The 14,003-nt window shown below is 36.7% G+C and overlaps 1 protein-coding gene across 7 annotated transcripts in view; it reads right to left on the bottom strand.

Annotated features, from left to right (window-relative positions):
* Window positions 1-14,003, bottom strand: part of ATF6 (activating transcription factor 6) — a 200,981-nt gene that overhangs the window by 156,524 nt on the left and 30,454 nt on the right. For all 7 annotated transcript variants that reach the window (XM_070266893.1, XM_070266896.1, XM_070266898.1 and 4 more), the window contains exons 9-10: window positions 1,232-1,417; window positions 229-320 (exon numbers count right to left, since the gene is read on the bottom strand). In XM_070266893.1, the coding sequence (XP_070122994.1) occupies window positions 229-320; window positions 1,232-1,417 (278 nt within the window). The remainder of the gene's footprint in view (window positions 1-228; window positions 321-1,231; window positions 1,418-14,003) is intronic.

Genomic DNA, 14,003 nt, shown 5'->3' with positions numbered 1-14,003 from the left:
CCAGTGATCTGTTCCATAATCTAAGGCTTCCTTCATTAAAAAACATGAACTTTCTGTTAGAACTAGGTAAAGAACAAGGAAGAGGAACCAATCTTCCTTCTTCCTGTTTGTCTCTGAGAAAAACAAAATAAACCCATTTCTCTAGCTTATGACTAGAGCTGAAAATAATAAACAACGAGAATTTAAACTTTTAGCATTAGTATCCAAAACAAATATCTATACACTTACCTCATAGGTCCATAGTTCAGTATTATAAATGCCAATACTATCATCACACAGATAGCTCTTCGCTTCGGGCTAGGAACTTTAAGCCTCTGGTTCTAAAGGAAACGACCATATTAAACACAATTAAACTACAGATCCATCTCACAAAAAAAAGCAACATCTAAGATAAGAACTCTCTTCTTCACCAGCTATATGAATAGCTTAAAAAAAAAAACCCAAAACTCAAAACTGAGGAAATAGAAGTTTCCAAGAGACTAGAGCAGAGCCTTGCAAGTTCCCTTTTCCAACAGAGAGAAAAGGAGAGTAGCCCAAGAAACACAGCAGCCACTCTGTTGCAGCTGTTTCTTCACCCAAAAGGAGCGAACTCAACAATTTTACATTTTTTATGGATGTTCAGAAAATTCTGAGATACTTCTGCGGTTTGTCTCTTGAACCACTGCTTTCAGTAACATGATGGAATATTCCCATGTGCTCGAGGCAAAACAGAAAAAACAGTGGGCACAGGCATCTGTTTGGTTCAGGACAGCATTGCAGTGGGAAATCCTGAAAGCATCAGATTTTATGAACAGAACTGAGGAGAAGATTAACTTTATCAGGACCAGCATGGCAACAAAATGTAAAAAACATAACGGAGATCAGGTGGACACAGAAAAGGTTAAAATTTTTTTATTTTGTATTGTTTTCTTTGCTAAAAGGGAAGAGTTGGTGGAACTATTTAGGAGCCTCAATGTGATTCATTTAGTGAGAAAAGAGAGTGCTACGGTACTGAGGGAGGAGAAATCCAAGAAAATAGGTAACTTTGTACGTAGATGGAGAGGTACAATTCAAAAGCCCTCTTTCCAATGCTTTATCCTAACTGCAAATGTTTTAGGGCTTACTGCGCCCTCCTTTTCCTAGTACTATTATTTTACACAATTTAATTTAAAATGTAAGTTTCTCAATTGATTTATCAGGAAAAAAAGAACACTTTAACCCATCTCCTTGTGGCTATACCGCTAGCACTCACCTCTGATACAACTTCATCCAGCTGCCGTTTCAGTGATCCATTCTCTTTCTTCAGCTTCTCATTCTCTGAAAGGGCTGCCTTTAATCTTGCCTCTAACCCCAGCATATATTCTTTCTTCTTCTTGCGGGACTGACAAGCCGACTCTCGATTCTTTATCATGCGTTGCTGTCTCCTTAGCACAGCAATCTAGGAAAAGTTACAATGAATGAGAATATTCTAATTTTAGAATGAGATTTTAGAATACACCAATTTTTACAGTTATTTTTAAACAAACTGTTCAAAGCACAGGATACTGGTTGTTTTAAAACAACATTACTCAAACTAAGCAAACTGAAATCAAACGATTAAACATGACTTTCTAAAACCTAAATGTTAAATGATTTCTTCTGGTGTCTTCTAAGCCTTCTTTACTGATTTTCCAAGTTTCCCTTTAGAAACTCTCTCAGAAGGTGCCTTTGCGTACATACGTATGTATGTATTATACATACACCTTTAATCTACATCTTAGGCCTTCAATTAATTAACTATTTTCCAGGACCATATATCCAATTACTTAGAAGGCCAATTCTACTTGTTGAGTCACCAGCACTTTAAATTCAGTATCTACAAACTGAACTTACCGTCTCCCTCTACTTGGATTTATTTTTATCTATCATCTTCTATCAGTGGTATCTCTCAGGACACTTACCTTAATGAGAGAAGTGACCTTTAACTTATTTTTCTTTCATTCCCTTATTTACTCCCTTTCTCAACCTCTCATTTACTCACTACATTTTATGTGTAGAGGCTATGTTAATGACCAGTGCAAGTGTGTCTCACAGTTATTCCTCTCTCTACTCACAGTGCCACTCTCCTAACAAAGGCACTCGTTAACTCATCCCTAGACTACTGCAATAGTCTCCTATTTCAATTGTTTTCAATCTCTTCCCGTCTACCATTTCTAAGAAAACTTCCTCCCCAAAAAACGTTTTTATCTTGCTACTCTATTGCAAAAACAAGCTAGTCATGCATCCTAGCTGTCCACTTTTGCTTTCAAGGCCTTCCATAACGTGACCACCCCTACTTAACTGTACCTTCTGCCCTAAGCCCACAGCTATTCAAACAACACCCTCCAATCTCATCATTTAAGGCTACTCTGTATCTCCACACATGCCTAACTTATTCCTTTATTCATACTGTTTATTCCAATTTGGAACGCTGCCTCTTCCACTAACCTAATTCTAAGGACCCTCCAAACTCTAATTAGGCTAAACTCCTCAGAGTTTTTATTTTCTCTGAATTTCTTACGCCGTTACAATTTGGAAGATACACCTGAACACTCTAATGGTGTCAATTGTTTCATGAATGTTAACTCTCTCTCTCCCCCTAGACTTTCTACTTTGGAAGCAAAAACCACGTAACACTACTTTTTGTTTACTACTACCCATAATATCTACCATAATCAAAACTTACTAAGCAAAATTATTTTTGTCATGTTTTCTAAACTAAGTTATGAAACCTATTTGTTACAGCGTTAGTCTAATTTATTTGCGGGAGAGGGTGATGTAGCAAAATTAAGTCCATAAAAAGCACCAAATAATATTAAACTGATTATTGTAAGTACACAAATGATTGAATTACTGACCTCTATATGTTTTGTAACAGACTTTAAAAACAAATACTCAACTGTAGGGTGTTCAATAACTCACCAAGACCAGTAAATAAAATTAAATAATTTAATAGTGATTTCTTTTAAAATAACACCACAATTCCCGCCCTATACTACATTTCCTAGAAACAGAGGAATACCAAAGCCAACCAAGGGATCTCTCAACACCCAACACTGTCAACCCACCTTTCAATCAAAACCCACAAGGAGAAGAAACATTATATGAGATGTCAAAAAAAGGTGTTTTCCCTTTTTTTTTTCCTTTATTAACTGAAATGTCACAAGAATGCTAACTTACACAACCATCATCTATGAAATTTCCCTGTGGAATAACTATCCCACTCTTCAGTAACGCTACGTGTTACACACAGAGCAGTGGCACAGGCATGATGGACTGACCATTCACCAATTTCAAACTATTCTCTGGACAATGCCACTTTATTCAATCTTTGTTATTCTTAGTGATCTTCACTGTTACTGAGAAGGCCAGTGTCCATAATCCTTAATACTAGAGTGCTGCAGTACACAGAACACTGAACAAGCACATAAAAAAGAAGGTTCCCAGATGGAAGAGTTTATACTAAAAGTTAGATAAAAGGCAACCTTACTTTAAAGGCTAATTAATCTATGGAATTTGGGGGGTTTACAGATGGCATACCACTTAATACATTTCAAACAAGGATTAGGGGTTTCTATAAACAATAAAAGCACCTGCATATTATAGAGCATTAAAGTTCCAAAGGCTGTCAATGCACATGCCTCATGCTAAAAGAATGAAAACCACCTGTAGCCAAATATTCATTTCTTCCCCTAGAAAAAGATACAATATAATAGTTCTGAAAATAAAGTAAATACTCAATACTACCAATAACTGCAAAGGATAAAGACAGTAAAAATAAATAAAACCCACAGGAATCACCAAACACAGATTTCCAACTTTACATCTCAGCAAGCTATCTTCAGCTATCCGAATATATAATATTTAAATTATTCTGTATTTCCTAGGAAAAAAAAATTATTATTTTCATACTAAACATACATACATACACACACACACACACACACTGTAGTGTCTGTTGTTTTGGTGGGGGTACATTTTACAAGAAAAAAAGGATTACACTGTAATGACTGTTTTGTAAACTGAGTTTTGCACAAAGTATCATGATCATCTTTGGCATGCAATGAGAATGGCAGCATAGTTTTTCAATTATCTTTGATGCTCCATAATGTATGTAATAAATCTCCTCTTGTTGAAATTATTATAGTTTTCAAGTTCTTTAAAACAAGCCTCGCCATTTGATCCACTGTTAAGAGAACAGAAGAGCCAAGGCTAGAACTTAGGACAGGTGACTCCAAGCCCAGTGCTACTTACACAACAGCTCCACACTGCTTTTAAATACCAAATAGGAAGTCCTGCATCACAACATGGCACTCTAACCTCAGTGAATTGTGTAGTTGTTTTAATTACATGCCTGTTTGAAAACAAAGGCCTATGGAATGCTTGTGTCTGGAAGCTTAATCTCCTCTGCTGGCAGTCTAAAAACATAACATCAACACTTTGGCCCATTAATCAATTGACATATCTCCCCTATGAGCATATCATATGAATTAACATGACTGAGATGAAATGCATGAACAGCTGGCCAGTCCCTGCTTCTGATCATGCCGCCCTCAGACAACTCTCCTACCAAGTGTTGTGCTTTGGAAAAAGAAAAAAGAAGAAAGAGACAATTCCACAACTGCAAAATATTCACCCTTTAGTGCCACTAAACTATAAAATATGGTGTTTCATAATTAAACATTTATTGGACTACAAGAAATTCATGTAAAAGGAGAACTTTCACAAATGGACAAGTACTTTTTGAAGGTTGGATCAATTTAAGAGTCAAAATTCCTAGCCTGTTTGTATTTTGTTTTTTAATTTTAAAAGTTACTGACTGATAAACACTATAAGATATTATGTTCTTTTTACAAATAAAATAGACTTATTTAGACCCTTGATTCTGTGACGTTGCTAAGAAATGAGCTTCAAAGTCCTGAATGGCTATAAATTAAAGATACTAAAATAGGATATTTCAACGCTAAGAAATACATTCCAATATCTCATACAAACTCAACCCAGATCAAGTGTTGATAACCTATGGGTGAATCGCTGGCTTACTACACACTTTTCTTCAGTTCTCATTCTCATTTGGCTGCATCTTTTCCTTTAAAACTGAACTAAAGCAGAAACTGTCAATGACTAACCTCTTCATTATAGCAGACAAAAACTTTTTCCAATTAAATAAAAAAGAAATAAATTTTGTCTATTTGAAATTGATACAAAAGCAAAAGAAGTAAATTTTCTTACACATTTCTTCTAATTTACGTAACGTATTATTGCATATTAAATATATTTATAAATACATTCTAAAAAACGTGTACAGCTAAAATTATTGGCAAATTTAATTTGTAGCAACCTTATCTTAAATATTCAAATGAATAAATATTTTATTTCCCTTAAGAATATTCCTTTTTCCTCATAAAATTGTTTAAAGTAGAAAAAGGGAAAATTTTGACTTATACTAACTCTACTCTTCTAAAATCTCATGACAGAAAGCCAAAATTTTATTTTACGCTTTCTATCAAGTTCTGTGTGTGTGGTATAACCAGTTTATACTAACCAAAAATTAAACAAAGATGCTTCATTTCTGGCAACTTGAGCCATTTAATTGACAGAGGGAAAGAAAGAATCTTCACCCTGCAAATTCTTTTTTTTTTTATGGAATGAAGAATGCCTTCCGACATGTAGCATGATTTCCAGAGTAAGAAAGGATAATAGACAAAATCCCTGCTAGACTGTAGGTCCAGTCTGCCCTCTGCAATTTCATCTTTGAGTGAAGAGAAAGAACAACTGGCAGATAAAGGCAGGAGCATCCACCCGATGCCCTTAGGAAAGCCACAATGTGGGCCCAGCCTCCTGAAGAATGGAGGCACCGGAGTCCTGTGCATGGGATCTTCAACAGATCCTCAGAGCAGTTTCCTGTGCCTTCATTTAACGACTCCTCTGCTTCATATGTCCCTAGAAACACCTGGTGTAGCTGTATAAAAGTAACAGTAATTTGGGGGCTGGCCCCGTGGCCCAGTGGTTAAGTTCGCGTGCTCTGCTTCAGCGGCCCAGGGTTTCACCGGTTCAAATCCTGGGCACGGACATGGCAATGCTCATCAGGCCATGCTGAGGTGGCATCCCACATGCCACAACTAGAAGGACCAATAACTAAAAATACACAACTATGTACTGGGGGGCTTTGGGGATAAAAAGGGAAAATTCAAAAAAAAAAAAAAGTAACAGTAATTTAAGTCATTAAACGACAACAGTGGAAGTCAGGTGTCCTTAATTCTTGTCCCAGCACTGCAATGAATTAATTGGAAGATCTTAGAAAAATCACTTCTTCTCCCAGGGTCTATTTACACACTAGTAAAAAGAGAGAGTTAGGGGGCTGGCTCAGTGGCACAGCCATTAAGTTCACTTGTTTTGCTTTGGTGGCCCGGGATTCACTGGTTCAAATCCCAGGTGCAGACTCACACACTGCTTGTCAAGCCACGCTGTGCAGGCATCCCACATATAAAGTAGAGGAAGATGGGCATGGATCTTAGCTCCGGGCCAGTCTTCCTCAGCAAAAAGAGGAGGATTAGTGGCACATGTTAGCTCAGGGTTAACCTTCCTCAACAAATAAATAAATAAACAAATAAAGAGGGAGTTAGGCCAGAATAGTGTTTTTCAAACTATTATAACCCAATATCAGGTAGTACAACAAATTTAGTAGATCACAACAGCCTTAAAAAACTGACAAAAAAGCATAGGATAGAATAAAAGAAAACAGAATGCTTTATATGTAGTAAGAGCTTATCTCTTGTTTCATTAGACTGTGTGTGTTGAGAGAGATGTAAAATCCATTTCTTTCTGTGGGCTGTGAATAGAGTTTAAAGCCACCCCACTAATCCTCTAAAGGTCTCATCCAATCCAGAACCAAAATGGTTCTAGTACTGAAGCTAAACATGTACACTTAATTACCACGCAGCACAACAATGACTACTGTATCATGAATATGGATGCTCTAAGTTTTATGTGATACCACTGAATTGTTCAAAAAACATCAATCTTTGTCTCTCAAGACCTAAAACTGCCTGCTCAAAATGTTTGAAAATTAAGAGAATACATCTGTAGAGGGAGAAAAAAGGGAGCAGTACATTTAAGATATACATAACCTGCAGTTTGCACTGCATCAGGGCTGCCTTGAAAGTAGAGCCCCGCTAACAGAGCACAGAGTACTGACAGCAGCACTGGACTGAGGGCAGGCCTAGGCTTGAATCCCAACTCAGTCATGCAGGTCAAAGGATCGGGGTGAGGACAAATGAGTAACGGACATGAAGGTTCTTTGTAAACTATAATGTACCATATACATCTAAGTTTTAGTAAAAAGAAATATCCTACAGCTATGAATAAACTGAGTGAGGAGGCAAAAATTCTTAATCCCATCAACAACGTGCCTCACAGCTGCTCAGATAAACTGTGCAACTAAAGAAATACTGAAAATATCTGCCCTCATTCCAGCTCCTATTTTCACAGATTGCAAATTTTAAAAAACAAAAACAAAAACAAAAACAGACAAGATCTGGAAATCTCATTTAATCACTGTAGAAGCAGAAAAATGGAGCCTAAGAATAAAAATCTAATTCACACTCCTCCAAGATCCCTCAGTCTGTTCCTTACTCTGTTTTCACCAGGACTCTCACTCCCCTCAAAGGGCCATCAGGAGGTTTAAAGTGCGTATGTGCAAGTTATGCACTTAGAAAAGTGCCTGGCACATAGCGCTTTATCAATATTAGCCATCTCAGCCAAAACATTTAACCAATTGATTCCTTCAGTGGTAAAATGGGAATAAATCATGCCCACTTTGCACGGATTTTGATTGAATCAAACAGGACTATGTGAAAATAATTTATAATCCAATACAAGTGTGAAGTACTTATCAAAACTATATTAGAAAAGAGCCGAATTCTTCAAAAGTGTCAAAAAGACAAAGACTGCGGAAATGTTCCAGATTAAAAGAAGCTAAAGAGACATAACAACTAAATGCAGAATCTGGCCCTGGACTGGATCCTGTATTGGAAGGTAAAAAAATCCAATAACAAATATTATTAGGTCAACTGACAAAATTATAATATGGACAGTTCATTAAAGTATTTTACAAATGTAAATTTATGAAGTTGATAACTGTATTGTGGGTATGTAAGAGAATATTCCTATTCTGAGGAAATACACACTGAAATATTTAGGGGTGAAGACTATGAGGTATGTAACTTACTCTAAAACAGCTCAGAAAAAAAACTGTGTACGTGTATATGTGTGGATGGATAGACAGGCAGATAGATAGAAAGAAAGAACTAATAAAGCAAATGTTTACAACATGTGAATCTGGGTAAAGGTATGTGGGTGTTCTTTGTACTATTTTTATTTTTGCAACTTTTTAAAATTTGAAATTATTACCATATACAAAGTCTAATACACATGTACACACAGGGTTGCAGTACACACATAACACTAGGGAGTTAAAAGAAAGACATAAGGGTACTTTCTTTTAGAACTCATAATCAGGGAGGGTTAAGAGTCACAGAAAATTTTACCCATAACACTTTTAATCCTTGAATATCATTTTTAACTACCTTTAAACCAGTCAAAAGTTCTCTTCTGTTAACAATTAACATTCTTTCACATATTTGTAAAAGTAATCTTTCGGAGGGCATACTCCTTCAAGAATATATAGCCATTGATACTTTTGTTGAAAAAATTTGCCACTCTCCTTTGCAAATTATCTATTCACATATTTTATCCATTTGATTGTTAGGTTAACTTGCATTTTTATCATTGATTTGTAAATACTCTTTATATATTAAAAATGGTTTTAAAAAGACTATGAAAACTTGTACATGAATGTCCAAAGCAGCATTATTCATAAGAACCAAAAAGTAGAAATCACCCAAATGTCCATCAACTGATGAATGGATAATCCAAAATGTGGTATGTCCAAATGATGGAATATTATTTGACCGTAAAAATGACTAAGTACTGACACATGCTACAACATGAATGGACCTTGAAAAACATTATGCTAAGGAAAAAACTCATACATAACAGGCCATATCGTGTATAATTCCATTGACATGAAATGCCCAGAACAGGCAATTCCACACAGACAGAAAGTACATTAGTGGTTGTCAGAGGCTGAGGAGAGTGGGGAATGAGGAACAACTGCTGATGTTATGGAGTTTCTTTTTATTTTTAAAGATTGGCACCTGAGCTAACATCTGTTGCCAATCTTTTTTTCCTTCTTTTTCTCCCCAAAGCCCCCAGTACATAGTTGTATATTCTAGTTGTAGGTCCTTCTGGTTGTGCTATGTGGGACACCGCCTCAGCATGGCCTGATGAGTGGGTCTAGGTCCGCGCCCAGGGTCTGAACTGGCAAAACCCTGGGTCGCCGAAGCAGAGTGCACGAACTTAACCACCTGGTCATGGGGCTGGTCCCAGGTATGGAGTTTCTTTTTAGGGTGATGAAAATATACCAGTGATGGTAGCACAACTCTGTGACTATACTAAAAAGCCACTAAACTGTATACTTTAAAAGGGTGAACTCTATGGTATGTGAATTTTATCTCAACAAAGCTATTAAAAAAACTACATCAAAAGTTATCAAGTAATCAAACTATCAAAAAAGACTACATAGAAAACTATGGACTCTCTCTCTAGACAAATGCACATGCACACAAACTATTACAAACAATTATGCGAGGAAAGGGGTGAGGTGAGGAAAGGGGAGTTGTTTATGGAAACACTGAAACTTGTCCATGGACTGCACTGAGAAGCCCTGTGACTGGCACTCTCACACACTGAAAGCAGAAGAATAAATTAGAACTACCCCTATGGAGGGCCATTTGGTAATATCTATCAAAATTGAAAAACAGCCTACCTTCTCACTCTCCAATTCCAATTCTAGGAATTTCTCTACAGATATACTTGCACATGAACAAAATGAAATAAGTACCAAGTTATTCAATGGAGGAATGTTTATAAAGCAAAAAACCTGCAAAAGTCTTAAATATTAATGGCACCCCTATGAAACCGACTACAATGCAGCTATTAGAAGAATAAGAAAGCTTTTTCTGTTCTGATATAGATAGATCTCTAAGATACATTAAGTGAGAAAAGAAAGTAAAACTGTAAATACTTATATATTAAGGAACTGTCTCGGGAAGGATGCACAAAAAACTACTGAGAGTGACTACTTCTGGGCAGGGGAACCAAATGGCTAGAAAGCATGTGGGGCATAGAAGGATTATCTCCCTAGAAGGAGTCTCCAGGGACAGGTTGCAGGAATGGAAATCAGAGAAAGGACAGAGAAGTATTTAATTATTTATTATGACATAAATCAGCATCTCTTTAAACATATTACTTATTAAACTTATCAAGATGACAAACTGAAAAATATAGAATAAAGAATGCTAAAGTTGCCATAACCTGATGCAAGACATCAGGGGAAAAAAACAAACCTTCTGTTCACTTCCTTTCCAGTTACTGTAACCACAAACGAAATTACTTGCCACAATCTTTACTCAAGATAAATTTTTAGAAGCCCCAAACCTCCATCTAAAAGGAAACTGCTAACATTTTAACAAAGCATGGTTTTCTTTTATTTGCAAAGTCCCTGGCAGAAACAAAGCCAAAAAGTAGTCAGCACAGAAGTAATTTTTAACTAAAATCTGGATAGCTTTTCAGATCTCTAATCCTTCCTGCTGAATTTGTTCTGATGGATTCCTCTAATTTACAGCCTTAAAAAATATCATAATCTCAATGTCTTTGTTATTATTTAGTTACTAAAAAGCATCTACTCATTATTTATCTTCTTAGATCTAAACTAGCCACATAATTTAAGGATATTCAGCTTACACTCTGACCTAACAGAAGACCTATTCTTGGGTATTATAGATAAAACAAGCAGCTTAAGTGACAGTAGAAGTTATGCTTTTTTTCTGAAATAGAACACGGGCACACTCCATTTTTCTAAGAGTTTCTTTGCATTGCTTTGTATTGTAAACAGATTCTTTTAAATTCACATTTTTCTTGAAAGATTCCTCTAGGGGGTCTCTCATGAGTAGTGCTACTATACGTCTTCCTGGGTACGCCAAGAATACAAGGCCCTGACCACTCTTTACCCAGGCCATTTCTCAGGGTTGTGTTTCCAACAAGCAACCTTGAGAGATGAGGTAATGTCTCCCTGTCTCCCTCAGGACAACGAGGAGACTTGCTTACAGCTCACTGTAAAAGCACCAGATTCCAAAGCTCAGCACTCCTCCACTGCAATAAAGAAACACTGGGAGCACAGCATCCATCTGGGTCCATATCACATCACTCTATGCTCACAACACTAACAATACCTGAAATCTTGAATCTAACTGTGTAACACTGTCTCCAGAGAAAAGAAACACAAAGTTCCAATTTGGCATGCCAGGGGAATCCCCTTCACATTAGTTCTAATAACAACAGCCCTGTGGAAAGGGATCCCCCAGCACCCAGATTCTCATGATGGCTTTAGTAACCCAGGGCAGAGACTCCCAAAGGGTAGGGACTGGGTTGAAAGGGGTCAAGATCACTAAGTAAAGAATTAGAAAGAGCATGCAAGGTAATAGAGTTTGGAAGATGCTCGATGGGCTGAATGGGCTAAGAAGATGACCTGCGGCCTCCTGTTGGTATCGTCTGTACCCCTTAATTAGCCTCCCATCTGATGTTTAATTATAATTCTGACTTAGTTCCTCATCATTTTCTTCTCACTGTTCCTACCTACTGATTTCCATTAAGGATTTTTGCTCCACCTTGGCTCACTGTGGAAGATATAGAATATTTCACCACTTTTTCTTCCTGGTCTTTTGTCTCAATAACAAAAACAACGTATCTCCACAGCCTTAAAACCAGGGCTGTAATGTTTCACGAACTTTATGGAATTATGATGGGCAGGTGGAAGTAGTAGGTGCAATGCAAATTTAAAGTGACTGTTTTCAAACCCTTGGTTTGATGTCTGGCAACATTCAATAGCCCTTTAAAGAAAGATAAGCACGCTCTCCTACGAAGGCAACTTTGTAGTTCCAAGATAGCCGTTTACTAAGAAATGGCATAAGAGAATTTCTACATTGAAACGAGAGACCATGTTCATTTTTTCCACCAGGATCAGAGCCAAAAACAAGCCATATTTCTTGAAAACTTAGGTGAGGTTTCCAAGAGTTAAACAGAACAGATTTACCAGCAAAGGGCAGGAAGAGTGAGATTATAATTTGAACCAGGCAAACTGTTTCATAACAGAAAATGTGGCACTTAATGCAGTTTGCAGAATATGGTATGCTAAAAACGCTACTCATGGCAGTAGCACGCCTCTGGAGAGTGAAACTAGCCAAACAAAAGAACAAAAAAAGGTAGAAAAAAGAAGCCATGTCAGCATTACAAAGCCACAAAAGACTGATATACTTTTTGTTGTCGTTGAATGACAATTTTTTCACCACAATTTTGGTTTAAAAGCACAAAAAGTACTGATAAAAATTTTTTCTTTCTGGTCATTTTGAAACACAAATTGATACTAATTCAGATTTATCCTAATTTCACAGGACTTGAGTCTAACAAATACATGCACCATTGAGGTCAACTGAGTTACTAACCCAGGAGACTATATGAGCAGATCAAAGTTTTCTACAGCTCTTTCTGGAACTACTTTGGGTTCCTGAGTGGCTTGGCCAGCTGATAGGACAGACTGATGTTTCTTTACTTGAAATAAACATTAAGTCAAAACCTCTACCAGAAAACTCATACTGAAAAGGCTTGGCTCACTTCCTGATGTACTGGCCAAGGAAAAATAAGCACAAAAACCTCAATGCAGGTTGACTACAAAATTTATTCTAATCGTCTTTAGGTCTCTTGCACTAGACATACAATACTTGAGTCTTTCTTTTATAATACTGTCAACTCTAAATCTTGAAAAGTAGGAAGAACGCTAGCAAATAAATATTGCTAAAAAAAGAGAATACTTGTTGGTTCTATACTTTCTCATCTCACACATCCTCCAGTTCCTCAATGTTGATGGAGACTTCATCAGTAAATTATTCACCAAAGTTACAGAGCCCTCCTAAGAGTGAAAAAGCAGAACAGGCATGGTCTTTCACACCAAAGAGCTTGTAAAGGATATGTGGCTAACAGACCAACAAATAATTAATTGAAATGTTTAGAGATTACAAAATGGGTCAGTGGCATACAATGATGATTGCCAACATTAAGATGCTCATCATTCAGATATTAAGCCAAGAAAACAAAAGGCCTCCTCTGGTTTTCAAATACAATGATTGTATCACAGAATCTTAGGATTAGAAGGAACCAGTCTTCTCTTCTTCAGTTTAATGAATCATGCCAACCTTTAAACCATTCCTCTACCTGTAACATGGTTTCTAGACATCCTCCCCTTCCTAGCTGTGTTCCTTTGGACTGTCCCATGATGGGATGTTATAATTCCATGAACGTAGACTAAGATTATGTTAATATTTTTAATAACTGTGATATACTGTTGATCTATATTTTTTCACAAGTTCTAATTAGTCACTACCTTTTTCATATCTAAAATATTTCATAATAAATATTTTAAATGTCCTAACACATTATACAAAGACAATTTAGAATATTTTCTATTGTTAGATCTATTTGGAGAGTATTACAGAAGAAACATTCAAATTCATAATTTAAAGAGCATTAAAAGGAAATTTTAAGGGAGCATTTTAATAATCCTCTTTCATCATTCTTAACCTTCTCAGTCTCCTATGAAAAGTATACTCTTTCTTTTATTGGCTGTACCACTTTTTTTTATGGCGAGGAAGGTCAACCCTGAGCTAACATCTGTTGCCAATCTTCTGCTTTTTGCTTGAGGAAGATTGTTGCTGAGCTAACATCTGTGCCAATCTTCCTCTATTTTGTATGTGGGACACCATCACAGCATGGCTTGATGAACAGTGTGTAGGTCTGTGCCCGGGATCTGAACCTGTGAACCCCGAGCCACT

The sequence above is a fragment of the Equus caballus genome, chromosome 5 (assembly GCF_041296265.1).
Source record: "Equus caballus isolate H_3958 breed thoroughbred chromosome 5, TB-T2T, whole genome shotgun sequence".
Lineage (NCBI taxonomy): Eukaryota > Metazoa > Chordata > Mammalia > Perissodactyla > Equidae > Equus > Equus caballus.
This window is presented reverse-complemented; position numbering and strand designations above follow the sequence as displayed.